Source organism: Macrobrachium nipponense, chromosome 30 (assembly GCF_015104395.2).
Source record: "Macrobrachium nipponense isolate FS-2020 chromosome 30, ASM1510439v2, whole genome shotgun sequence".
Lineage (NCBI taxonomy): Eukaryota > Metazoa > Arthropoda > Malacostraca > Decapoda > Palaemonidae > Macrobrachium > Macrobrachium nipponense.
In genome coordinates this window covers 60,743,020-60,770,666 of record NC_087218.1, presented here as the reverse complement: position 1 = coordinate 60,770,666, position 27,647 = coordinate 60,743,020, and the positions used below count along the sequence as shown (strand labels likewise).

The 27,647-nt window shown below is 39.9% G+C and overlaps 1 protein-coding gene across 1 annotated transcript in view; it reads left to right on the top strand.

Moving 5' to 3' along the window:
* The window catches only part of LOC135202565 (histone-lysine N-methyltransferase SUV39H2-like), a 294,666-nt gene that overhangs the window by 109,560 nt on the left and 157,459 nt on the right, over positions 1-27,647 (top strand). The window contains exons 6-7 of the mRNA XM_064232058.1: positions 20,644-20,833; positions 24,377-24,586. Of these exons, the coding sequence (XP_064088128.1) occupies positions 20,644-20,833; positions 24,377-24,586 (400 nt within the window). The remainder of the gene's footprint in view (positions 1-20,643; positions 20,834-24,376; positions 24,587-27,647) is intronic.

Genomic DNA, 27,647 nt, shown 5'->3' with positions numbered 1-27,647 from the left:
TACAGTATTCATTGGTATTAATTCAAGGTTTGATCTTTAGTGGTGCATATAAGACGACCCCCAATTTTTAGAGGTGACTTTTAGGATTTAAAGGTTCTCTTATACGCGGAAATATACGGTATTCATTGGTATTAATTGACATAAATTATGTATATTTAAAAAAGATATTATTAAGACTCAAACAAAAAACAGTACCAGTAAATTTCTGTCCAATCGTATTCGATTTACTTTTCTGTGTGTGGTCTCCTGGGCCCATGACATGCCTGTATAATGGTATTGCTTGTACTGTGAACCCCTTAATCTCCAAAGAATGACAAGAGCTTTGTGTTTACTACCAGTACATCTTTGGCTCAGAAGGTTGTCCTGTTGCTATTGATTGGGAGTCTTTGCTTACTTACACATCAGAGGTCTGTAAACAGCACTGCAATGAGCTTGATAGTGCATCAACTTACTGGATGAAAAGGAAGCAACCAAGCTTCTGAATAAATGTAGTCATGGAGTGTCCTGAATAACACATGGGAGCAGCAAGTGACTAAACAGTACACAAAAAATTTCACCTGGTTTGTGAAATGAAGAGCTGTGCATGTCACAATATATAATTCAGATGGGCTACAGGAGACCCTTACAGGTTCACACACAACACATCACACAAATGGAACCTTGTTTCAGAATAGATTGCTGTTTGAAGATAATATGCCTATAGATGAATGTCAAAAGGAAGAGGAGAACAATACACTCAATGCAGAATCCATAGAACATGATTATGGAACATTCAGGATAGGGAAGAGAAAGGAGCTGCCTCCTGCTCCAGAGTATTACAACTCTGAAGAACATGATTTGTTGGACTGGAGTTTGAAGCGAGATATTGCATGGGTTATTGTTGGTGCACTTGGAGATCAAGTGATAGGTCAGGATGGGGAAAATACCCTAACACCTATTGGGTCTTGGAATGCATTCATGAAGGCAGTGACAATCTTAGAGACCATCAAATCATTGATTGAATACATGGAAGTCATACTGCTACCACCAAGTGACAAAGTATACAAATGGTACATGGATCTGCCACATGGCTGAGAATTTTGGTCTTCAGTGTATGTTTGCTCACTCAGATGAAGCCACATATTGTAAGATGGTTGTTCTGCAATGGCTTAATGAAGGAAAATATGAGAAGGGTAGTAAATTTTCTGGAAGGCCTTCATACTATCATGGTGAAACTCAAAATTGTTTACAAAAAATATGGAGCACTTGGTTTCAGAGACAAGTGGGTAGATGCAGGAGCAATTGCAGAGGAATCGAGTGTACAGACTGTTGGAGGCTGCCATTATTTCCGAGCAATTTGATTACATAAACAGTCATTTGAGGCTTTGCTTAGATACTGAATGAATAAGAAGTTTCACTGTATGGAGAAGTTTCAGGCACTTGTTATGATTACTTAGATGCAACCCCAGTTCAAGGGAACTTGATCTCATTTTGTCAAACCAAGATTTTGAGAGATTTATGTCCAGCTCTGGTGGTAAGGAAGCTGAAATGATGATTGAATAATTGAAAGATGTTCCTACCATGCTTGCTTTGATTAGTTCAGTAAGAGAAAAACACATTGAGATACACACAAAGTGGAACTAGTATTACTTCCTCAACTTTTTGCCTTTGAACACATCAGTTATGCAAGGTACCTTACTTACCTGTGTTTGGAGGGAATATCACAGGCAGCTCCATCTCTACAGTCCAGGGAGACTTCATAACTGAGGAACTATCAATAGCAAGCTTAAAGTCTGGTGGCTTGATGCAAGGAGGCTTCAGCACATAGCTAAAAGCAGAAGATGCTTTTCTCAAAACAAGTCATCTGATGGCAAAAGTGAGGACAGCATTGAAAGAGAAATGAAATCTAATGACAAATCAGCACAAAGAGACAAACCCATGTGCAAAACGGGAACGTAAGAAAACAGCGCAGTCACTGGTTGACTAATTGTGCAAGTATATGGATCCATTTGCACCAGGTGTGGCAAAGCATTTCGAAACTGGTGAGGCCATTGAAGAAGATATGTATTGTGAAAGGCTTGTTGGATTCCACTAAGACTGAGGAGATATTATTATTGAAGATTGTAGAGGAAAGGCTGAAGACAGCAGATGGTGTCACTTTCTTCAAACTATAAAGAAACCAAATATAAAAAATGGGTTAGGAAAGCCAAAGAAAGCACCAAGGGCTGTTAATATACTAAAAGAGGAGAAGCCAGCCTTTGGTATTCTAGTAGGCATAGCAACAAGTGCAAAGGAAGCTCACACCTACCCCTTAACCTCTGTACCATTAGCCCTTTCTACAGAAGATAAGAACTTAAGACAATAAAAAAATAAGTACTGTGGAACCACGTGATCACAGAGGCAGCACCAGTGGGTGAACAAGCCCCATTCAGAGTGTGCCACCAAAGATGTTCAATCCTTTGATGAGACTGGTGGTAGTCATGGATACTTATGAGAAATACAAAAAAAAACTGGAATAGTATCTTTCAACATGGGTGAAAACAAAACATCACTGTAAAACTTTCTTAGTAATCACTTCAAGAGTGACTTATTCAGAAAAAAAACTAGCCATTTCACTTGTATTTACAGAATCAACAGCACTTGGATGATCACTACTGAAGATGTAAATCTTATCGAGCAATGCAGTCACCACGAAGCAGATACAAGAGTTGCTCAGCATGCATATTTATCTGAAAGACCTGTTGTGATTGTTGCTACAAATACTGACATTTGTTTTACTTGTAATATATGCTTTCAGCAAAGTTTCCCCTACTGACAAATGGTACATGAAAATGAACATAGGTGTTGTTTGCAAAGCTTAAGCAAAGGGAGTGTTTGATGTCCTACCTGCTAATCACACTTGACAGGATGTGACACAACCTCATACCCGTACAGAGTAGGAGAGGTGAAGCCATTCAAGAAATTATGGCAAAAAACAAGATTAGCTCGCTGTCATCAGTTAACAGTCATTCCTAGCTCCCTTCAACAATGAGAACATTTGCTCAATTTCATGATGACGGTAATATATCCAGGAATAGAGGGTGAAGATTATATAGAAACCTGAATCAGAATGTATGATCAGCAGAAGGTGAAATCAGGTTTAAATATCCTCCCAATGCTTGACAACAGTCTGATGTCGTATCCCTGTTTGGTTTTCCTGCACACAGTTCTCTCCAAGCTTGTGTAAAAAGCCTCTCAGGATATAGTCTGGGGAGGAAGCTGATGATGAGAGCTTGGAAACTGAAAGACAGAAACAAGTTCTTCAACCTCCCAAGAAGGAAAAGGAAAATGTCACACCATCATCTGATAAAAGTTGCTCAGTCCCTTTGCTTATGATATGTCTTCATCCCCATTATCAGAGTGACTGATTTTCTGCTTATTAGTGTTTCAGAAATGTTAGTGGGGGAGGGTGACTACTCAGGTGATTTGGAATAAGAACAAGTACTCTTTGTAAAGCACCATTTTTTATTTTCTGCAAATGAAAAAATTTTGCAATTCATTTTATTTGCATAAATGTGTTTATCTTTTATTTTCTATAAAAATTATTTGGTTGCAAACTCTGCCACTTCTAGATAATTATAGGGTAAATGTAGAAATATAAAATTTCTAACATACTGCTGTGGTGCTAATATTCTTATGCATCTTAGCTTATGCAAAATGGTAGTTCTACAAATTTTCAATGTCAGATTCGATGAGCTTACAGGTACACATTGGCCTAGTGTGAGATTAAGAAGAAAAAAAAATCTTTTTCAGAATGCCTTTTTTATCATATCTAATAGTGAAGTAAAATAAAAAAGCAAAAGAGAATAATAAAAGTATCATTAGTAACATTATAATCGTTGCTTAACACTACAGCCATAAATAACAGTAGAATCTGTTTTGCTACAACAACAGAACCGAATCTGATAACAAGACTGTTTGCTTGCATTTCAGCCATCGTACTGTGGCGGGATCACAAGCTAATAAAAAAAAAATATTCAAAACACATGTATTTACCATATACTTGATACACTCAGGGCGAGGAGGTGCACTGTCCTCAGGATACGGTAGTCATAACACAATACACAAACCACCAAACAAGGACAACAGCCACACAATTCAATTACTACACAACCAATGACAACTGCACAATCAATCACTAACAATATAAAAAGCAATATCATGACTTAAGTCAGTACACCACCTACAACATCAAGGAACCACAACAACAACAACTCACCTACAACAACAGAACTCACAAGCACAACAAATTCAACATCACAGTTACAACAACCTTCAAACACACAATATCAACAATAATTCAAACAATAACTTCAAGAACACACAAAATAACTGACCAAAAGTATTTAAGGCTGCTGCCAAAATAATTGCCTCTCCACCGCAGGTTCTGATCACAAACTAACTCAAAATACAGACTAAACTTGCAACCGACCCAGCAGACACAACAACAACCTACCGTCGTTTTGTTACAAATGACGTTAAGTAGAATGGGACTAATATAATTTTACATTATACATTTATTCGCTTTGGAAAAACTATCGGCATAAAAATATAGCACTGCTAAATTTAAGCTGCATTTGTTGCTGAAGCTGAGAAAACTATGTTCACACTGCTAATAACTAAAAATTATCATGAATCAGTAACACGGATGAAACTCTACTACGAATAACATTGAAGAAAAGTGTTTTAAAGGGATTTTGACGTAGGAAAAATCTATTTCTGGGCGAGGAAGCCGTGTCGCCCAGTGAAATACGTTCCTTTAGCACTATTTCTAAGGTAAATTATTGCTAAAATACCAGAGAACTGCTAAATTGGACATGCCAGAATATTCTGACTCGCTCATGAAAGAACAGATTTTAAATGTTGTTTTCATGACAATAAAAGATAAATACGTAAAGCTCGTATTATTATGAAACAGGGTAAAAATAGCTAAAGGTAACTGTTATTTTTTTTAAACAAAAAAAAAAAAAAAAAAAAAAAAAAAAAAAAAAAAAAAAAAAAAAAAAACAAGCTTCCAGCCCCATCTGCTAATAAAAAAAATAACTAAATCTAGTTCACAAGAAGTATTTAAGTCATATTTTGACTTTAAAACACCTCACATAAAACTTAAACCTTATCCCATAAAAATAGTTTCTAGAGAGATTGATTTACCCTAATTAGAAGCAAGAGCATTGCACTAAACTGAGTTAAATGCGCTGAAATAAACTTACCTTTGTCAGCTGATTTTTCAAAACCAAAACATGATCACAACGGCACCATGTATTAACAAAAAGAATAACTAAATCTAGTTTCACAACACGACATATTTAAAGTCATATATTTTGACTAAAACACTTCATATAACAAAACATAACCTTGTCCCATATAAATAGTTTCTAGAGATTAAGTTATGCTAAATAGAAGTAAGAAAATAGCTCTGAATTGAGTTAAATGCAGCAAAATAAACTTACCTCCATCAGCTGACTTTTCCAAACCAAAACATGATCGGTTTGTTTGTATTTTATAATGCAATAGTAATAGACTTCATACAGTATTACGTATTGGATACAGTGAAGTCAAGGATAACTTTCTAAAAGAGCCAAGGAAAAGATACATGTTCATTATGTTTGTATTTTATGAGGCAATCTCGGTACTTAGGCTAAGCCACTGATAAACAGACAATGGTGCTATAAACCCTACGAAGGGTGAAACCCATTTATAAATATGTTGAACAGGCGCCATAAAACCGAAATGCCGGTAACTGATAGGTATTTATCGTAACCAAACGAAGTGATTTGGGCAAATAGAGTGTAATTGAAAGAAACAGGTGAAAAGCAGTAAGAGAAAAATATTCTTGAGCCCAGCTGGAAGTCAGTGGGCAGCAGACTCCCATCCCCCACCCAATAACCCACCACTATACCCTCCCTCTATCTACCATCACTTTCAGCCAGCCCGGTCCCCAACACTCGCTCGAGTAATACTTGTCGATTTCTTATCATTACTGTTGGATTTGATTGTTTTTACATTGTATCACTATGAGAAATTCTCTTATTTAATTTTCTTTATGTGAATTGTTACTTTTACATACATAAAGTAATTTATACTGTCTCTGCTCCTTTCATCAACAATATAAATGCTCCATCTCTCTATCTCAGGTCTGTGGTGTGTCACTGTGGTAACACATTATTTTATCTTTTATGTTGAATTTTATTGCAAAATATGTTATTCTTTTATTCATTTTGTTGAATATGGTTACCCTTAAACAATATATTGTAAAGGAAAAAAATATTTAAATACAACCTTTAACACACTATAAACACTTCCTATGCTCTTAAATACTTCATATACTCTTCAACCTAAGTAATTTCAACAAACAAAATTCTATATGGGTGCTCACCACTGAATATACTTACAACTTGAATAACGAAGGTGATGAATTAGCTTTGCAGTACTGATGACGATGAAGGTGGTGATGATGAGATGAAAGTATGTACTGCACAGTCAAGAACATTACAGCTCTTTATCAAGTGGTGCAGTATTCTCACCCTTGTTTGTAACTCCTTTGTTGCTAAAGGTGTAGGCGTAACTGGTATCTCGTTCTGAATGAGGAACATAGTTATGGGGAGTTGCTGGCACAGATTTTTCTTCTGGGTGAGGTTTCCATAAACTGAAATGCCACCCTCGATTTTATTGGAGAACTGTAATGAACGAAGCATCTGGGGGTCCCATTCTTTAGCCACTCACTTCAGTTCTTTGGCCATTCTGGCCATGGTTGTTAGGCGATGAAGTGTTAAGCCAACCTCCTCCTCTTCAACCCCTAGTTCCTCTTGTTCCTTTTCCTCTTCTTCATTTGCTGGCTTTGTCATCTCCATCAGGTCCTCATCCATCAGCGGTTGTGAGTGAACATCGATCAGATCATTAACGTCATCAGGTGTCATATCATTGAAGCCTTCTCCTCACAGTAGTTTTGCCAGCTTCACAGCTTTATCTACCGCAGGGTGATGGACTTTAACAGGAGAGAATACCTTATAATTGTGGACCCATGTAGCTACTAATTTTTCAAGCTGGCATTTAAAGTTTCATTCTTCATCATTATGACTTAAATATTTAGGCGACACAATGCAATGGTGTACAGTGTTCCCCCATATTCGCGGAGGATGCATACCAGACCCCTCACAAATAGCTAGAACCCGCAAATAGTTGAAACCCTTTTAAAAATGCTTAACACTACCTATTTTGTTAGGTAAAACTCAAGAATAACCCCCTAAAAATTTTTATACCTGGTTTTTTAAATAGTTTTATCACAAGAAAATGCATTTTATGATTAAAAAAAACAAGAACTTGTGTATATATCTTATAGAAAAATACAGCAAAAAAGTTAATTTCCCACAAATAATGGCGGTATATGTTTCAGAGAGAAACCGCCAGTACACCTTTAGCGAGAAGTTTTTGTCAGAGTCCATAGATTCAGTGAGGTTCTGCAGGGCGCTTCACATAAAGAGAGCCTTAAAAGCACAGATAACGCCTTGATCCATGGGCTGAATCAGCGAAGTGGTGTTCAACAGCAAGAACTCCATCTGCACGCCGTCACGACAGGTCAGCAGCATGGCCTCCATCATTGTCCATGATCAGAAGCACTTTGAATTTGAGGCCTTTCTCTGCCAGATAAAGCTTGAACTCTGGGATGAAGCACTAGGAGAAGACCCATGTTAGACCTTTTTGGTACACAGTTCAATGGGAAGCTAGAGGTCTAGTGTTCAGTGATCCCAGATCTGTTAGCTGTGGCGAGGAGGACTCCCTTCTGCATATTAGGAGCATCCTGGATGTTTATGCATTTCATCCGTTCTGGCTGTTCTGTTATGTCCTGAACAGAGTACGGGCAGTCCCCGGTTAACGGCAAGGGTACCATTCTCGGCTGATACGGCTAAACGAAAATCAGCGATGACAGCACTTAAGCCCCCGTACACACTATGTATGATGATGAGCGCAGTGTTGAACGGATGTGTTGAAAAACGACTTTTTCAACACTAAGCTGCATCACCAACATGTTGATGGGCTGGAGCCATTTCAAATGTCTGCTCAGTGATGCATCATCATTCAGAGTGGCAGGACGTCCGCTCACCTCCAGTGCCAATGTTCCAAACAGATGAATGCACCTTCAGCAATTCAATAAAATGTAGAGTGTTGGTCCTGTCCAATCAAGGGGTTTGGCGGGTGGTGGTGAGTGACCAGTGTTGCACTAGAGTTTGGCCGCTAGTAATTTTATTCACCACCACTGCTGCATCACGTGGCTGATACATGATGCATACTGTGTACGGGGCTTATTAACCCTCTTACCCTTTGATGGATGTATTGCTCCTTGGGAGTAATAATATAACAGGTTTGGGGTGGTGAACGGATTGATCCTGTAGATGAACAATATTATGCACCATCGAATTGAAAGAATCAGGAGGAAAGAGGTGCCAAATCTTTCATAGCCCCTAAATTCACTAATGGCAACTTTTACGCTAGCTAATATCATGAGTCTTGCATCTCGGGATTTACACTAGCTAATATCATGAGTCTTGCATCTTGGGACTTCACCTCTGCTTCTAACTTGAAGGGAGAATGTACTGTGTTTCTGTCTCACATGACATCTTTATATAAATTTACTCATTTCTGGGCTCAACCTGTGTCGCCCAGTGAAATGTTCCTATAGCACTCATTTCTAGGTATATAAATAAATGCTAAATATACCAGAGAAAAAAGCCATATGGAATGCCAGTTACTACCTCTGGCTCGCTCACCCTCAAAGGGTGTCGGTATAGCATCAGGGGCGAGTGGAAGCCACTATCAAAGATACTTCACCAAATAGATCTTTCCTCTCTCAAAATCCCCCTCTGTAGAGGTGCCGTTACAACGGCTACCTTCTGCTCGCAACTACTACTGCCTCTGCTAAGAACGTCATTCCTTCTTTAGCACTTGAAACGTTAACACATTTGTTTTTGCCTGCAAGGTATTTGTAAATTTTGGAAGTCATCATGTCTTCAGACCTGCAAGAAGCATCTTCATCTAAGTTGAGTATATTATTTGTTGACTTTGAATGCGGTTAGGCAACTATGCATTAAGTATGGTGTTGTTTATAATGAAGCGTTGCATGGGAGCCGAGCGTATCGCTGTTCCTGAGTCGGCCATTTTGGCTGCATTGTAGACCACGTGCTTGGTCTTCTCAACTTTTGATTGCGGTATATATTTTATGTTACCCTTTTTTGCACATCACAGTATAGGTTACTGTTGTCGTGAAATTTTACCATTTTGCTCCTGATGGGTTCCAATAGGCTGGTGTATCACGGTTTGAACCATTACATTATTTAGCCTCTTTAGGGGGTTTCCCTCGTTTATCATCGGTCCTTCAGGAGTGATTTGGTTCCCTCATGAGAGTGCGGTGATAATTTTCATTCCTACGTCATGCGCGAGTATTGTGTTTGAGGCGACCTAGGCTAGCCTACTGATACGCCATTTTAGTTTTGGGAGGTAAAGGAAACCCTCATTCATTCGCGGTGCTCATGCATGTAGTGTATGTGGTATTATTTATTTTATTATAATATATTGCTAATTGTATTTTGATGAGGTTTGGAAGTCCTACACTAATATTTACCTACCCTAGCTTACCCAACCAGATCTAGGCTAGGTTTTGGAAGGTAGGCTAGGCGGTTGAGAGTACTTCTCGCTACCCATAGTTGGTACTAGTCCTGGCTAACCGGACAGCCTGACATTTTAGTTTTGGAGGGTGATCCTTTACGAGAGAGTTCCTCTCTTGTTACGTAATGTAGGTGCTAGGCCTATCTTACCTGACCAGGTCGATATATTCAATTTTGGAGGGGTAGGTTAGGCTCTAGAGTGTCATCTTTTGTGACGAACTAGTAGGCACCAATCCTAGGCTACTTGACCAGATCGGGGTATCCGATTTTGGAGGGTTAGGCTAGTCTCTTAGATGGGCTTGCCTTTATTCATCGGTACTTCCAATAATTCCTTATCAATACATTTTGTAAAGTATAACCTTGGCCGTTACCTTCTCCTCCAGGCTCTTCCTTCCTTTCCGGACTCGTTCCGGCGGTGCTTCGTTAGCTCACTGACCTAGTAATCCTACTGGTGAACAGCAGCTGGAGCGTCGAGCACTGTTCTGGGGGATTAGTTGGAGGAGGTTAAGGATTAGAAGATTATGTAGTCTCTGTTGGTATGTCTCCGGGCCTGTGTTTATTCCAGCGAGGTGTGGTCTATCATCACATTCGCCAGGATGTTATACGCCAGAGTTCTTAGTACCGCTGTTCCCACTGCTCTGTTTTCCGTATTTCTCTGGTGTTATCGCTGCTTCCCCACTCCGGTGGGGGCTGAACTAGGCTTAGAGAATGCCTTTCCAATTGACTTGGAATTGCTACTCTACTCCGATGCGATCAGACTCAGGCTTAGGTTTTACCTTGTTTCCCTGTTCTGCTCGTATCAGGCCAACTCCGCTGGTCATAGCTATTTCAATAATGAGATTATGGATTCCGGAGTAGGCGAAGACATTCAGAGCTTTAATGTTAAGTAAAATTTTATTTAACAGTTGATGTTTACCTTTAGCTGGTTTTAATAGAGCCAGTCTAAGTGTACACATACCGCCGGAATTAACTCCGGCGGAACTATTTTGACAATACTCATGTATCGATTCCAACTTACAGATGGTATGCTGTCTAGAGTTAGGGTGCGCAGCCGTTCTCCAGCAACCGTGTGGGCATGAGGTCTGCCGATCTCATGCCAGCTGTGCGGTGCAGGTTGACGACCTCTTAGTCTGGCATCCAGACGGCTGCGAAGTGTGTTACGCTTTGGTGGGTAACGAGACTAATGAGTTGGTAAGTACCATCCTCACCTCAGTACCATCGACTCACAGGAAGAAGGCAGGGAGGTAAGTGAGGCTGGTGGCTTTAGATCTAAAACACTTGCTTTTAGCCTAACTCCTCCTCCTTCCTCTTCCTTTCAGGGCTTCTTGAAGTCCTTGATCCTTGGGGATAGGTCTGGTTCTGTGATCCCCAAGGTGAAAACCCTGAAAAAGAAGTCCCTGCCGAAGGCTGCCAGACCAGCTAAGCCTTCTCCGGCGGGCTCCGAAAGGTCGTCATTGGCCCCCAAGCCTTTGGCTTTCTCGGAAAAAGCTACTTCCCCGCCTAAGGGGTCGAGAGCTGAGGGTTCTAAAGCCAGACCGACGGAGTCTGGCTTCGACCCTGATGCCTTTGCTAATCTTCTCATGTAGAAGACGGGCAGTATTGTGAACTCGAGATTCCAATCGATGTCCTCTCAGCTCGCCTCGGATTTAGACATATCGGGGCTATCCATCCTGTCTCTGAGGTTTTACCTTGTTTCCCTGTTCTGCTTGTATCAGGCCAACTCTGCCGGTTATAGCTATTGCGATAACGAGAATATGGATTCCAGAGCAGGCGGAGACATTCAGAGCTTTAATGTTAAGAAAAATTTTATTTAATAGTTGATGTTTACCTTTAGCTGTTTTTATTAGAACTAGTCTAAGTGTACACATACCACCGGAATTAACTCTGGCGGAACTATTTTGACAATACTTATGTATCAATTCCAACTTACAGATGGTACGCTGTCTGGAGTTGGGGTGCGCAGCCGTTCTCCAGCAACCGTGTGGGCATGAGGTCTGCCGATCTCATGTCAGCTGTGCGGTGCAGGTTGACGACCTCTTAGTCTGGCATCCAGACGGCTGCGAAGTGTATTACGCTTTGGTGGGGAACGTTACTGAGTCGGTAGGTACCATCCTCACCTCAGTAATGTTTTGATTTTTAGGATATAGTTCCGCCACTGGAGGATCTGATTTCGTCCTCTCCTACAGACCCCTCTGGCACTCAAGGCCTCCTCGTTGTTGAACCTTAAGGTCTGGGTGGGGGGCTATGGGAGGAACGTTGCCGCTGGATGCCCCTACGTGCTGTCGGAGGAGATGTCTTCTCTCCTTTATCCAAACGCAAGGAAGTCGGCAGCAGTAGCTAGGGAAGTGGCGGCCCCTATCATCGAGAGGATCCGTTTGGAAACCCAGGCTCCTCCGGAAAACCAAGAGGGCTTGTACGAGGTGGTGATGTAGGAGGTGGCAGCCATCAGTCTGCATTGCGAGCCAATGACTGTCGACTCACATTAAGAAGGTAGGGAGGTAAGTGAGGCAGGTGGCTTTAGATCTAAAACACTTGCTTTTAGTCCAACTCCTTCTTCTTCCTCTTCCTTTCAGGGCTTCTCGAAGTCCATGATCCTTGGGGATAGGTCTGGTTCTGTGATCCCCAAGGTGAAAACCCTGAAAAAGAAGTCCCTGCCGAAGGCTGCCAGACCAGCTAAGCCTTCTCCGGCGGGCTCTGCCAGGTCGTCATTGGCCCCCAAGCCTTTGCCTTCCTCGGAAAAAGCTACTTCCCCGCCTAAGGGGTCGAGAGCTAAGGGTTCCAAAGCCAGACCGACGGAGTCCGGCTTCGACCCTGATGCCTTCGCTAATCTTCTCATGGAGAAGATGGGCAGTATTGTGGACTCGAGATTCCAATCGATGTCCTCTCAGCTCGCCTCGGATTTAGAGACATCGGGGCAGTCCATCCTGTCTCTAGCTCAGAGACTACAGACTCAGGAGAGCTTGCTGGCTGGACTTATCCAGTCCAGAGGCACACAGCAGTCCTTAAGTGTGCTGGATGCATCTAAGCTCCTGCCATTCAAGGACAACAACCCATGGCGGTTGGCGCTGCATGCTCCCTTTTCGGATGGCATGCTGACAATTGAAGACTGCGGAACCCGTCCCGTGGAAGATTATGAGTTCTTCCCGGCGGACCTCCAATTTCCCTTCCCAGGCTACGCTCGGTTAGCCGAGGAAGCGTTTGTCAGGGTAGACAGGGTCCCAAAGGAGACTGTGATCTATCCTATCTATCCTAGGGATCAGGCACAGTCGGGGTCCCGCACCCTTTCAGAATGGGATTGCGTCAACACCAAGTTGACGCCACACAAAGGTTGCTACACCATGTTCGTGGTGGGGGATAATATCCCGACCCCTTGCACATCTAAGGTTGCGGAGTTAACTCTGCAGGCCGGAATGGAGGAGAAGCCAATGCCTCAGCTTCGAGAGACAGAGCCTACCTCTCTGCTCTTTCCCGGAGATTTGGAGTGCTGGGTGGGTGCTCCGGAAACGTTCACAGTGGGCAAACTCGATTGGAGTGGAGTGTGCTTCCACACAGTTTAGTGAATGGTTACCCAGAATTCCGGATGCCATGGTAAAGGCAGAGTTTGAGGCAAAGTGTAGACTGTGTAGGTCGATCAACTTGGTTACTACTTCAGAGTTGACGGCCTCTGTTTACGCTGAGGAACCTCTATTCCGGTTCCTAACAAAGTTGCTGCTGCAGACTTTCCAGTGTGACCTGTATGACTTTGTGGTTGCTAGGCGGAACTGCAGGAAGCATGTCCTTGCCAATGCTTCCATCTGACATGAGCCTAATAAGCTTATTAAGGCATCAATCTGGGGACCCAACCTCTTACCTGATGACGTAGTTAACAGCGTCATCAGTGAAAAGGCTAGGGCTAACCAGAACCTTCGTGCTAAGAAGTATCAGCCCTTCCAGACCTCTCAGACACAGACGGTGGTGCAAGCAGTTCCCGTCTCCCAGCTTGGTCAACCTTCGACCTCTAAGGCACGACCACAACAACAATTTGTACTGCTACAGAGTCAGCCAACTCAACAGTCCTTGAGTTCGGCTACTTTCGTGACGTCCCTGGCCTTCAACGCTTCGTTTGAAGTGCAAGGGGCTTTTCGAGGCTATAACAGGCACACAAGGGGTAGCAGAGCAAGAGGAGCTTACCGGCACAGAGCTCTCTCCAGAGGCAGAGGTTTCAGAGGAGGCAGAGGAAGTAAGACCTCATCCAGTCAATGAGCCTCTCCACGTAGGCGGGAGACTGTACCTCTTCCGGGACCATTGGACCTTCAGTACGTGGGCTCACAGTATCGTATCAAAAGGTCTGGGGTGGAGATGGATAAAAGGGCCTCCTCCACCAGTCAGCTTTCACCAAATTCCAACGACAGACCTTCTAGACTATGCCAGAGACCTTCTTCAAAAGAAGGTAATAAAGAAAGTCAGTCACCTGAAATTTCAAGGACGTTTGTTCAGTGTACCAAAGAAGGACTCGGACAAACGAAGAGTGATTCTGGACTTGTCCCGTCTCAACTCATGCATTCAATGTGACAAGTTCCGCATGCTAACCGTCTCGCAGGTGCGGACATTACTTCCCCATGGGGTCGTCACCACCTCTATCGATCTTACAGACGCTTACTATCACGTCCCGATAGCAAGAAACTTCTCTCCCTACTTAGGCTTCAAACTAGGAAAACAGGCTTACTCATTCAGAGTCATGCCATTAGTGGAGGAACTAAGAGCTCAGGGGCTGATGCTAGTAGCTTACCTAGACGACTGGCTCATTTGGGCAACCAACGACAAGGAATGTCGCAGGGCAACAGCCAAGGTAATAAAATTTCTAGAGTATCTGGGATTCCAGATAAACAAGAAAAAGTCCTGTCTCATTCCGGCGTCTCGCTTTCAATGGTTGGGAATTTAATGGGACATAACCGCACACAAACTATCTCTTCCGCCGAACAAGTGAAGAGAGATAGCGAAAGCTACGAGACAGTTCCTCAAGAACAGGCGGGCTTCTCGTCATACCCAAGATAGTCTTAGGTTCACTTCAGTTTGCTTTGATAACAGATGTTCTGTTGAAAGCCAGACTGAAGGACATCAAACGGGTATGGCGGAAAAGAGCCAACAGCAGGCTCAGAGACAAAATCTCCTTGATTCCGCCGATACTAAGGAAAAGACTTTGTCCATGGACGAGAGTCAAGAGTCTTTCCAAGTCAGTGCTGCTACAATTTCCCCCGCTGTCTCTGGTAGTCCACACGGACGCCTCTCTGAGTGGATGGGGGGGCCATTCTCAGTACAAGAAGGTTCAAGGAACATGGTCGACAACATTCCACCAGTTCTATATCAACGTACTAGAAGCAATGGCCATTTTCCTGACCCTGAAACTACTAGCTCCGGCCAGGAATATTCATATCAGACTGGTCTTGGACAGTGCAGTGATAGTTTACTGCATAAACAGAGGAGGCTCCAAGTCGAGCCACATAAATCAGGTAATGATAGCAATCTTTTTGTTGGCAATGAAACATCATTGGCACCTGTCATCCACTCACCTGGCAGGAGTACGAAATGTCATTGCGGACACACTGTCCAGAACAACTCCGCTGGAGTCGGAGTGGTCCTTGGATGCAGTCATTCAATGGGATTTGCCTACATATTCCGGGCCTTCAGGTAGATCTGTTCACCACGGAGTCCAACCACAAACTTCCGTGTTATGTGGCTCCCAATTTGGATCCTCTGGCTCACGCTACAGATGCGATGTTCATAGACTGGAACAATTGGCAGAAGATTTACCTATTTCCGCCAATAAACCTCTTGCTGAAAGTTCTACACAAACTCAGATCTTTCAAGAAACAGATAGCACTGGTAGCACCCAACTGGGCGAAGAGCAATTGGTTTCCTCTTCTACTAGAGTTGAAACTCCATCTCAGACGAATTCCCAACCCAAAGCTGACTCAGGTGGTACAAACTCGGACTGTGTCAGCTTCCTCAAGAATTCTCAATGCCCTAACTTTATGGACTTCATGAAGTTTGCGGCACAAAAGAATGCTAATATTGACCCGCTAAACACACTGTTTGTGGAGTCAGGCAAAAGAGAATTGACACTCCGGCAGTGAGGAAGTTAGCCATCTTTCTAAAAGAATCAGATGTTCAGACGATGACTACGAATCTGATAATTTAATTTTTTAGAACTCTGTTCGAAAAAGGCCTAGCTGCTAGTACCATTACTACGACTAAATCTGCCTTGAGAAAGATATTTCAGTTTGGCTTTAAGGGGGCCGGCCAGCTAACGCCGTTTTTTAACGACAGGACTTTGACATTCATACCACTTAATAAGGTAACTTGGGACATCTCCAAACCGCATATGATTTTCGCCTCTGACCTTCGGTTTTGTGACGCCAGGGCAATTTATCCCGAAAATAACCATTTTTCAAATTCTATCTCCTCCCTTGATATTTAATATTAAGACCTGGGATTACTACCATATATATAGACCTGATGTAGACCTCCAATCAAATAGTTTTTTTCTAAAAGTCATGTTTTTGCTAGATATGAATTTTTCAATATGGTAAAAAAATAAAACCCTATAAATCACGAGAAAAAAATTTATAAAAAAAAATACGAAACAAAAATTGGAAAAAAGGGCTCTATTTGATTGTTCTATAATGTCTTTCTGAGTTATATACCAAATTCCAATGTTATAGCTTTAAAACTAAGTGAGGAGATAGATTTTGAAGGTCAATAAGTATAGTTTTGAGATACGGGCATTCAAAGTTTTCCTTCGTATTTCTATAAGGACAATGTTAATAAATAATGATTATTATGAATGTATATTTCTTTTTTGTGTATTAATAAACCAAAACTATTTTATTTATCATAATTTAATCATAAATGATGATCCCTTTGTACATATAGCGTAGCTGTGGCACTGCTTGAGCAAGATGGGGCACTCCTTCCTACGCAATTCTCTCTCTCCCCTTCACTAACTCGGCTTATTACAGCGAATTTTCTTCTGTATGCTAGCGAGATGTTTTCCTTGTATTTTCCTCTTTGGCATGATGAAATTCTTGCCGAAACAAAGATAAACAAACGTAAATGCAAGAGAATGTCAGAGGTGAAACTCGAAGGTGTACAGTGGTCCCCCCGTATTCGCGGGGGATGCGTACCAGACCCCCCCGCGAATAGTTAGAATCCGCGAATGTTTGGAACCCCTATAAAAATGCTAAAAACAGCCTATTTTGTTAGTTAAAACTTAAGAAAAACCACTAAAAATGTTCATACTTGGTTTTTTTAATAGTTTTATCACAAAAAGTGCATTTTATGATGAAATTGATAACAAAAACCAGGAATTTGTGGATATTTCTCATTGAATTATACCGCGAATGCGCGAATTTTCCGCGAATAATGCAGGGAAACGTTCCCGAGAGAAATCCGCGAATGTGTAAGTCCGCGAATCCGTAGAACGCGAATACGGAGGGTCCACTGTACTCTCTTTTTACAAAGACAATTTAATAAATCATGATTATTATGAATTTCATATTCCATTTTGGGTATTAAAAAACCAAAACTATGTTATTTATCATAAATGAAGATCTCTTTGCTCAAAGATCGTAGCCTTGGGCACAGTGTGACGTGTGCTGTCAGGCAAGAAGGGGGCGTTACTAGGCAACCCTCCCCTCTCTCTTCCCTAACTACGCGTATATTATGATATTCTGTAATAATACTTGAGCGATTTTTCTTCATCTGTATGTTAGTGAGATGTTTTCCTTGTCTTTTCCTCATTGGCATGATGAACTTCTTGCCGAAACATACATAAACATACGTAAAAGCAAGCGAATATCATGAGGTGAAACTCGAACGTGTAATCTACTTTAAGTCTGTGGTCCTACTGAGTACTGATTCATGGTTGAACCAGATACTTGCTTCTGCGAGCCATGGAATCTCTACAGATGCCATTTCTCACAATTTCTTTGCCAATAATTATCAAAATTTACGATAACAGAAGAAATATTGCATCTTCTTGTACGGATGAATGTTTTAGGCTTATTGAGTTATGTTTACTAATTACCCTGTAACTATTAAAGTAAGAGGAATTTTGACGAAATATTTCGTATACTTATTCTCAATTGCCATATGAAGCTCCATGAATTTTTTCATGACTGCTTTTTTTGCCCTATACCACCATATATAGGGGTTCCGGCCGGCCCCCTTAATATTGATTTAACAGATTCGTACTTCTTGTCTATCCCTAGAGCATGTGCTCGTCTGAGACCGGTAGACCGTCCTCACACTGTCTCCTGCTTTTTAAATGACGTACTCAGGTTGGCTTCAGATACTGATAATGAATCATGCTCATATATAACCCTTCTCAGGAAAACATTATTTTTAATGAGTCTGGCCTCAGGTGCCAGAATATCCGAACTGTTGGCTCCCTCTAGAGAACCAAAACATATTGATTTCCTCCCGTCAGGAGAAGTTCTGCTCTCTCCAGATTGGAAATTCTTAGCAAAAAATGAAGACCCACAGAACAGATGGTCTCCGTGGAAGATTGTCCCTCTTCCACCGGACCCATCATCATGTCCTATTATTACATTAAAATCTTATCTGGGCAGAACTTCTAAAAAGTATTCAGGTTCTCTTTTTATTGTTGTCTGATGGCCTTCAAGGAACCATTTCCTTGTAGGCCATCAGACAACAAATTCTTTATTTTATTAAACAAGCCAATCCGGATTCAGTCCGTCATGTCCATGATATCCGGGCAGTGGCTACCTCAGTTAATTATTTTCATATGTAATTCGATGATCTTCAAAAATATACGGGTTGGAAATCTACGACAGTATTTAAACGCCACTATCTGAAGTCTCTAGAGGCCCTTAAATCTATTATTATTATCATTGTTTGTGCTATTAATTACCTTTTGGTACTCCCTCTCACCTACCTGCCTCACTTGTAATCCCTGCCTTTTTGCTTTTTGTTCCGGACTGGACTGGTGATGGTATGAATTTGGTCATATTAGATGTTATTTACCAATTGTATTTTGCTATCCTTAACTTGGATTATTAAAACAATAATTATAAGAATTTTTATTTTACCTTTCATATAAAGTTTTTTGTTTACATTCTATTTCCAAGCTTGTATGGCCAATTCTGTTACTATTTCACTGGGCGACACAGGTCGAGCCCAGAAAAGGGATTTTGACAAAGGAAAAATCTATTTCTGGGGGAAGACCTGTGTCGCCCAGTGAACCCATCCCTCTCTCTTTCATTTCCACACCCTTTAGCTGGCCCAAGCTTGGGTGCGTATTTCAGGAATGGGGATTCTTGGCAGAGGCAGTAGTAGTAGCGAGCAGAAGGTAGCCGTTGTAACGGCACCTCTGCAGAGGGGGATTTTGAGAGAGGAGAGATCTATTTGGTGATGTATCTGTGATAGTGGCTTCCACTCGCCCCTGATGCTATACTGACACCCTTTGAGGGTGAGCAAGCCAGAGGTAGTAACTCTGGCATTCCATATGGCTTTTTTCTCTGGTATATTTAGCATTTATTTATACCTAGAAATGAGTGCTATAGGAACATTTCACTGGGCGACACAGGTCTTCCCCCAGAAATAGATTTTTCCTTTGTCAAAATCCCTTAACTATACCTAGGGGTTGCTGTTGGTTTTGGTTCTTGTCTTTTATGATAGTATATCAGTTTTAAATGTAATATTGCAAAGAAATATTATAAAAAACATACAAATAAAAAGTTACTGAATCTTCGTTCTTGGTAAATTTACTTAAATATTTTTCAACAAGTACTTATGCTAAGGATTTGTTACAAATTTTATTTCTTACCTGTTTTGATATTGTGTAAGCTATAATTATAATTTTACAAAATAATATAAAATTATTAGTAAAAACAGAAAGTTAGTAAAATTTACTATTGTCTTGTAAGAGAGGCCCCCACAAGGGGTTGTAGCTTTTCTCATTTTTGAAATATTTGCATATAAAAAAAAATATATAAAAAAATTTGACATTTGGTCAACTTTAACTTGTCCGAAATGGCCAAAAACTGTAATTGTAAGCTAAAACTCTTACAGTATAGTAATATGCAAACATTTGTCTTCATTTTGAAACAAATTGGAAGTCTAGAACAATATTTAGATTTATGGTGAATTTTTGAAAAAAACATTTTTTTTACGTCTGCGCATTACAAATTCATGCATCATTTTGTGATAATATTTTCTCTGTTGCTTTGATTGTTTTACAATGTGTTATATACCAAAATGATCGCAATTTAGTGTACAATACAGCAAAAAAAATTAACTCGTTAGCTTTAACTGTTTTGCTCACAGCTCGATTTGAATACAATTATATATGAAATTTTGTTTTCGCGCTATCATATATCGCATTATTTATATATGATAATGATTTTTTTTTTCATTTCTGATGGTTGCATACTAAACTTCAGGCAATGACAAAAAAAAATGAGCCAAAAATGAACTCTTAATCTTGAAAACTAAGCGCTCTGTGATTTTTTGAAAATAATATTTTTTCCGCTTCGGCGCTCACTCCGAGACCGCCTCGGCATACGGGAGACGATTTTTATCATAGGGGTTAATTTGTATTTTTCATAGCTAACAAACCTTGAGGTCTTAATATTGACTGCCCACTTCTAGCCACCATTTTATGTTTCATCTTGGGTTAGAAGAATGACTAGTGCATCACTGGGTTCAAGTATGGACTTTGATTTCCTTCTGCCTCATATATGTAATGAATGCCACAGATTTTTTTTTTCTTTCTTTTTTTCTTTTTTCCCACTGGGTTTTAAGCTGGCGCTAGAAGATTTATCCTAATGTTAAGATCTTAAGTTTGTTAGCTTTGAAAAATACAAATTGATAAAAGAATTTTATTTTAAAAAAGTATATTTTATTATAAAAATTTCAATTTTTCTGTTACCTATCATGTTTTTCAAATTTTTATTATTCATTTCAGAACATTTAGTGAACCATTTCCTGTAGACAAGGATTTGCAGGGTTATCTATATGAAGCATTTTTAATTCATATGAATAACCTTTCTGAAGGCGACATAAATTTCTCAACCCAACAGTCTTTATTGGCGAAGACGCCAATGACTAAACAAGAGATGTTTGAAACAGTAGATAAAGCTCTCCATGCAAGAAAAGTAAGTTTTAACTTTGTATGTGAAATTTGAAGCACCAGTTTTGCTTGCAGTATTTGAAGTTTGCAATCAGTTACATGAAACAACCCATATATCAACAGTGGTACCTCGACATACGAAATTAATCCGTTTCGAGGCGGCCTTCATAACCTGAGCTTTTCGTATCTTGAATCGCATTTTATATGTAAATTGCCTACTTCCAAGCCCTACAAAAACACCCAAGTAAATTTTATTATAAAGCTAAATTGACCAATAAACAATGAAATACAACAATTTGGACCATTCAATACCTAACTTAATACATACTACTAATATGTATTACATAGTACCTGTAAATAAAGTATTAGTGTACATGGTATACAAGAAATACTGTACGTACAGATGTAGTAAAATGTGGAACCTTACCTTTCGAGTGAGGCTGTCTCCAAAAGTGGCGACAGAGGAGGAGGACAAACGGCAGAAAACTTGTTAGTACGTACACTTAACTTTACGAAACACATTAAAAACTGTCAGGAAACATAGACTAAACTTTACGAAACACATTAAAAAATGTCAGGAAACAGACTAAACTTTACGAAACACATTAACAAGTGGCACAAAACTGTAACACTTAACTTTACAAAAAACTTAAATAAATTTTTTTTATATACTTTACGCTTTTTACAAAATTTAAATTTCTTTACCACTTTCAACTTTCTGTTTTTTCATAGTATCAATTGGATCTTCCTTTTTGCTTACTCCTACTAAAGGCCTCTTTAAAAAATAACTATCCAAGGTAGATTGCTTCTGCCTACTTTTCACAATGTTCCTGAAACGACTCAGGCAAATGTCATCGAACTGCGCAAGCATATGACCTGTGTAAGCCTTTTCGGGGTGTCTCTCTTCTACAAATGATTGCACCTTATGAAAAGCAGCTAGAGCATCCTTAATTTCTGCTGTTGTCATAGGGTCGTCGTCCTCCTCCTCGCTGCTGCTAGAGAACTCTTCTTGAACGACGTTATGTTGCATGGCCTCCAACTCCTTCAGGTCATCCGTCGTAAGCTCCTCTTGGTGCTCCTCGAGAAGGTCATTGATGTCGTCCTTGTCGACAACCAGCCCTATGGACTTGCCGAGTGCAACGATCTCGTCAAGATCTGGTTGCGAAACAGTTTCAGGATCGTCAACTGTTTTTGAATCTGCACCAGCTTCGCCCACGTCGAATCCCTCGAAGTCTTGGGCGGATGCGGTATCAGTTTTTTTGTAGTATCAATTGGATCTTCCTTTTTGCTTACTCCTACTAATGGCCTCTTCAAAAAATAACTATCCAAGGAAGATTGCTTCTGCCTACTTTTCACAATGTTCCTGGAATGACTCAGGCAAACATCATCGAACTGCACAAGCATACAACCTGTGTAAGCCTTTTCGGGATGTCTTTTCGAGAAATGATTGCACCTTATGAAAAGCAGCTAGAGCATCCTTAATTTCTGCTGTTGTCACAGGGTCGTCCTCCTCCTCCTCGCCGCTGCTAGAGAATTCTTCTTGAACGACGTTATGTCGCATGGCCTCCAACTCCTTCAGGTCATCCTTTGTAAGCTCCTCTTCATGCTCCTCGAGAAGGTCATTGATGTCGTCCTCGTCGACGACCAGCCCCATGGACTTGCCGAGTGCAAAGATCTCTTCAAGATCTGGTTGCGAAACAGTTTCAGGATCGTCAACTGTTTCTGAATCTGCACCAGCTTCGTCCACATCGAATCCTTCGAAGTCTCGGGCAGATACGCCATCAAGCCAGAGTTTCCTCCACAAAGAATTCAAGGTTCGCCTCGAAGCCTCATGCCAAGCTTGATCGATGAGTCGGATGCATATCACGATATTGAAAGGCTCCTTCCAAAATTCACACAAGGTGAGGTTTGTGGTATTGGTGATGTCGAAACATCTCTTGAAAAGATGTTTCATATGCAGCTTCTTGAAGTTCGATATCACTTGCTGGTCCATGGGCTGGAGGAGAGGGGTGGTGTTAGGTGGAAGATAAAGAACCTTGATGAAAGAATACCACGCTAGGATATCTTCTTGATGAACAAGTCTCGTTACTCAGGCTTTCGCATTAGCCCTCCACATCACTGGAAGTTTTTCCTTTAGCACTTTGCGGGCCTTGAAGGCTCGAGGAGTCTCGGAATGATAGACAAGTAGGGGCTTCACCTTGCAATCCCCACTGGCGTTCGAACAAAATGCGAACGTAAGCCTGTCTTTCATAGGTTTATGCCCGGGTAGCTTCTTCTCTTCCTCCGTGAAGACTTGTTGAGAACTGTAGCCTTCCTTGATTGTCATCTTGTCGAACGTCTTAATAAAAGCCTTGGCTGGTTTCGTGTCTGAGCTGGCCACCTCCCCATGCCACACCACCAAATGGATGCCAGTCCGGTTCCTGAATTTTTAAAACCACCCATGAGAAGCCTTGAAGTCTGGGGTTGGCATCAATGTCTCTTCCGTCGTCTTCGACCTGGGCAATCAAATCGCCAAAAATAGCGCTGGCCTTGTGGCTGATTGCTGTCTCGGTTATCATATCGCCAGCGATTTCTTTGTCTTTTATCCAGACAAGAAGCAGCCTCTCCATCTCGTCATGCACGTGGCTCCTCTTGCTAGACAAAATAGTCACGCCCTTGGAAGGTGTAGCTGCTTTGATGGCTTCCTTCTGCTTAAGGATGGTGCCTATCGTCGACAGATTTCAGCCATATTCCTTAGCGATCACACAACCGCATGCCAGCTTCATATTTTTTAATGATCTCCATCTTCGTCTCCATAGAAAGCATCCTCTTCTTTCTGTGAACTTCAGCAACTTTCTTGGGACCCATGACTACGTATACTGTACGTAATTAAGTTATGTAGTATACGTATGTACTAAAGTTCTCACACAACATGATAAAGTAGTACTACAACGAAATCACTAACGAATTTACGTTAATAAACGAAATCTTATAGAACGAACGAATTCTGCGTGCGTACGAGAATGCTGGTGCGAAGCAATGGCTGAAGAAGAACGCCTTTAGGTAGATGCACGATGGGAGAGATGCTGACCAATAGGAGAGCAGGATCTTATGGCAGTGACTAGAATCAGGAACCAATGGGAGAGCGGGAGGATGGTGGCGAGTCTACTCAGTTGGCGGCGCGCGAGTTTTAAAATTGTTATCGGTGGTCCAGGCGAATCTCGGGACTTTACAGCGACAACTGTTCGTAACCTGAACTATTTTCATATGTAGAGCCAAAAAAATTTGCTTTCGTAAGTTGGGACTTTCGTATATCGAGGTACCACTATTTTTTATGTTACTTTAAGAGGTACTTATATATGCAAGCATATGAATTTTCTCATTTAGTTTCCTTGATATATGACCAATATTCTTTATTTTTTTAGGTGAAATGGTATCAAATGTTGAAAGCTATGATAAAAGATAAAGTTATTTTGCAAACTGTTCAAAAGGGATGCTCAAAACTTTAAGAAGTACTTATAATATGCAAGCATATGAATTTTATCATTTATTTCCTTGATTTATGACCAATATTCTTTATTTTTTTTAGGTGAAACGGTATCATATGTTGAAAGCTATGATAAAAGATCAAGTTATTTTGCAAACTGTTCAGAAGGAACGCTCAAAGCAGCTAGCACAGCTTCGAAGTTGGGAAAGAAGCATAAATTCTGTTTGCTCTGATCCAGCAAAAATTCAGGTGGAAAATAATGTGGATCTTGAACTTCCACCCTTTGATTTTGTATATATAAATGAACTTAAGGTGAGTTTTATTTAGCAATTTTATGCATAAATGCCAGTGTTGATGACCCATTTTAGATGTAGAATAGGAGTTTCAGGAGGTCATTTTAACCCTTACTGGACAGATATCCTCATATGAGTAGCAATAACAGGTTTTGAGTGGTGGACGGATTCTCTCATGGTGAGAATCAATATTACGCGCCATCGAATTTAGGGGAATCGGGTGGGAAAGTTTCATTACTTCTATAGCCCATAAATTCACTAATAGCAACCTTAGAATAGCCAAGATCAAGGAAGCTGGCATGATGCCTGTTATAAATATGCTCATATATATACCCAGGGGTTGCTGTTGGTTTTAGTTTTGATCTTCTATGATAGTATGTCAGTTATAATTGTAGTTTTGCAAAGAAAAATGCAAAGATATATTAGAAAAGATATGTATACATAATTCCAAAAAGTTACTGCATCTTCGATCTCTGTAAATTTACATGAGTATTTTACAAGAAATATCAGAATTTGTTTCTGAGTTTAGTTCTTTTCTGTTTTGGTATTATATGATCTGTAATAATAATTTTACAAAATAAATTTTAAAAAACATGCGATTGGACGTATTAAACGTCGACATTGTCTCCCGGGTGCTGATTGGACGGGAGCTCTCGGATCGAGGCGTTATTTTGCTTACAATCATTACCCAGGCGTGCAAGCGCAAATTTCTTTCTTGCACAAAAAGCATCAGCAACACATCTCAGAAATTATCTCATCACTTTGACATAATTTTTGCAGCATTTTATATTAGCCGTTACATGGAGTATTAGATATGAAAATGTGCGCAATTTTATGTAGAATATAACAAAAAACAACTCCTCGTAGCTTTTATCAGTTTTGAAATATATTCACATAAATAACGATAAGTGCTAAAATTTCAACCTTCGGTCAACTTTGACTCTACTGAAATGATCGAAAAATGGAATTGTAAGCTAAAACTCATATATTCTAGTAATATTCAATCATTTACCTTCATTTTGCAACAAATTGGAAGTCTCTAGCACAATATTTTGATTTATGGTGAATTTATGGAAAAAAAACTTTTTCCTTACGTCCGTGCGGTAACTCTTCCGAAAAAAATCTGAAATTTTTTCGTGCGATTGTCGTAATGTTTACAACATTTTAAATTAGCCATTACATAAATTTTTATATATGAAAATTTGCACAATTTGATGTAGAATACAACAAAAAGTGATTGAAGGTTGTAGCTTTTCTCATTTTCAAAATTTTTGCATATAAATCACGATAAATAGAAAAAAAACCACGTTCGGTCAACTTTGACTCTACCGAAATAGTAAAAAAACGCAATTGTAAGCTAAACCTCTTACAGTCTAGTAATATTCAGTCATTTATCTTCATTTTGAAACAAATTTGAAGTCTCTAGCACAATATTTAGATTTATGGTGAATTTAAAAAAAAAAAACTCCTTTCCTCCGCACTTGGATTCTCCGCCGCAAATCTCCGAAATGAGTATGTCGCATTATCATTATATTTGCTCCATTTCATATTAGGCATTTCATAGTGTTTTATATTTGAAAATGTGTGCAATATCATGTAGAATACAACAACAGTTTCGAAATATTTGCATATAAAAAAAAAATATATATATATAAAATTCGACATTCGATCAACTTTAACTCGTCCGAAATGGTCGAAAACTGCAATTGTAAGCTAAAACTCGTACAGTATAGTAATATTCAATCATTTATCTTCATTTTGAAATAAATTGGAAGTTTCTAGAACAATATTTAGATTTATGGTGAATTTAAAAAAAAAAAAAAAAAAATGTTACGTCCGTGCGTTACGAATTCATGCATTTTTATGTGATAATATTTTCTCTATGTTGCTTCGATTGTTTTACAATGTGTTATATACCAAAATGATTGCAATTTAGTGTACAATACAACAAAAAAATAAATAACTAGTTAGCTTTAACTGTTTTACTCACAGCGCAATTTGAATACAATTTTATATGAAATTTTGTTTTTGCGCTATCATATATCACATTATTTATGTATGATAATGATATTTTTTAATTTCTAAAGGTTGCATAGTAAACTTCAGGCAATGACAAAAAAAGGAGCCAAAAATGAACTCTTAATCTTGAAAACTAAGCGCTCTGTGATTTTTTGAAAAAAATATTTTTTTCCGCTTCGGCGCTCACTCCGAGACCGCCTCGGCATACGGGAGACGATTTTTATTATGCCCCTTCGGCATAAGATGGTTAAAAGAGGCCCCACAAGGAGTTGTAATTAGTAATTTTGAATTTCACATAGAAGGCAGGGATAATAAAAAAGAAAAAAATTTCTTATACCTTGTACATTTTAACATATCTTTCCCTTTCCATTGATTTTTTTTTTAAATTGCCTGACCTAAGTTTCCCTGGCCTTGGGTGGTTCATATTGATTTTTTAGCCTAGCTCTTAAAGGTTAAGAGAAAAATTACCGTATATTTCCGTGGATAAGATGACCTTTAAATCCTAAAATTCCCCCCTAAAAATTGGGGGTCGTCTTTATACTGCAATACATACTAAAGACCAAACCTTGAATTCTAAGATGCGTATCTGTAGGCTAGTCTCGGCCTTGGTGCTATAGCCTAACCACCAACATACATAAAGATTCACTTTATGAAATAAAATGATAATAAAGGTAATAAAAGCATTTTACTATAATATTATTTGAATATCTTCATAACAAATAACCTATTTGAGGAATAATTCGGAATCAATGAAAGAAACTTTTTCTATGCAATCCCAGCTGGGAAATTGTTAACATCGAGTTGCGTTGTGCTGACAGCAACCTTTATCTTTCGGTCCTTTAAGAAATTTCAGTGTTAGTGTAATCACAGTAGTAATAACATAATATTCATTTTTCATAAAGGTTTATCATACATATCACAAGATTGATCACATGCACCATCATCTTAGGGATTCCAGTCTGGTTCTGGTGAGTCGATTTCGGCTTCGTCATCAATATACAAATCATCTTCGGTACCGTTCATACCGAACAGGTAACCTGTTGTACAAGGCGTAGCAGGCA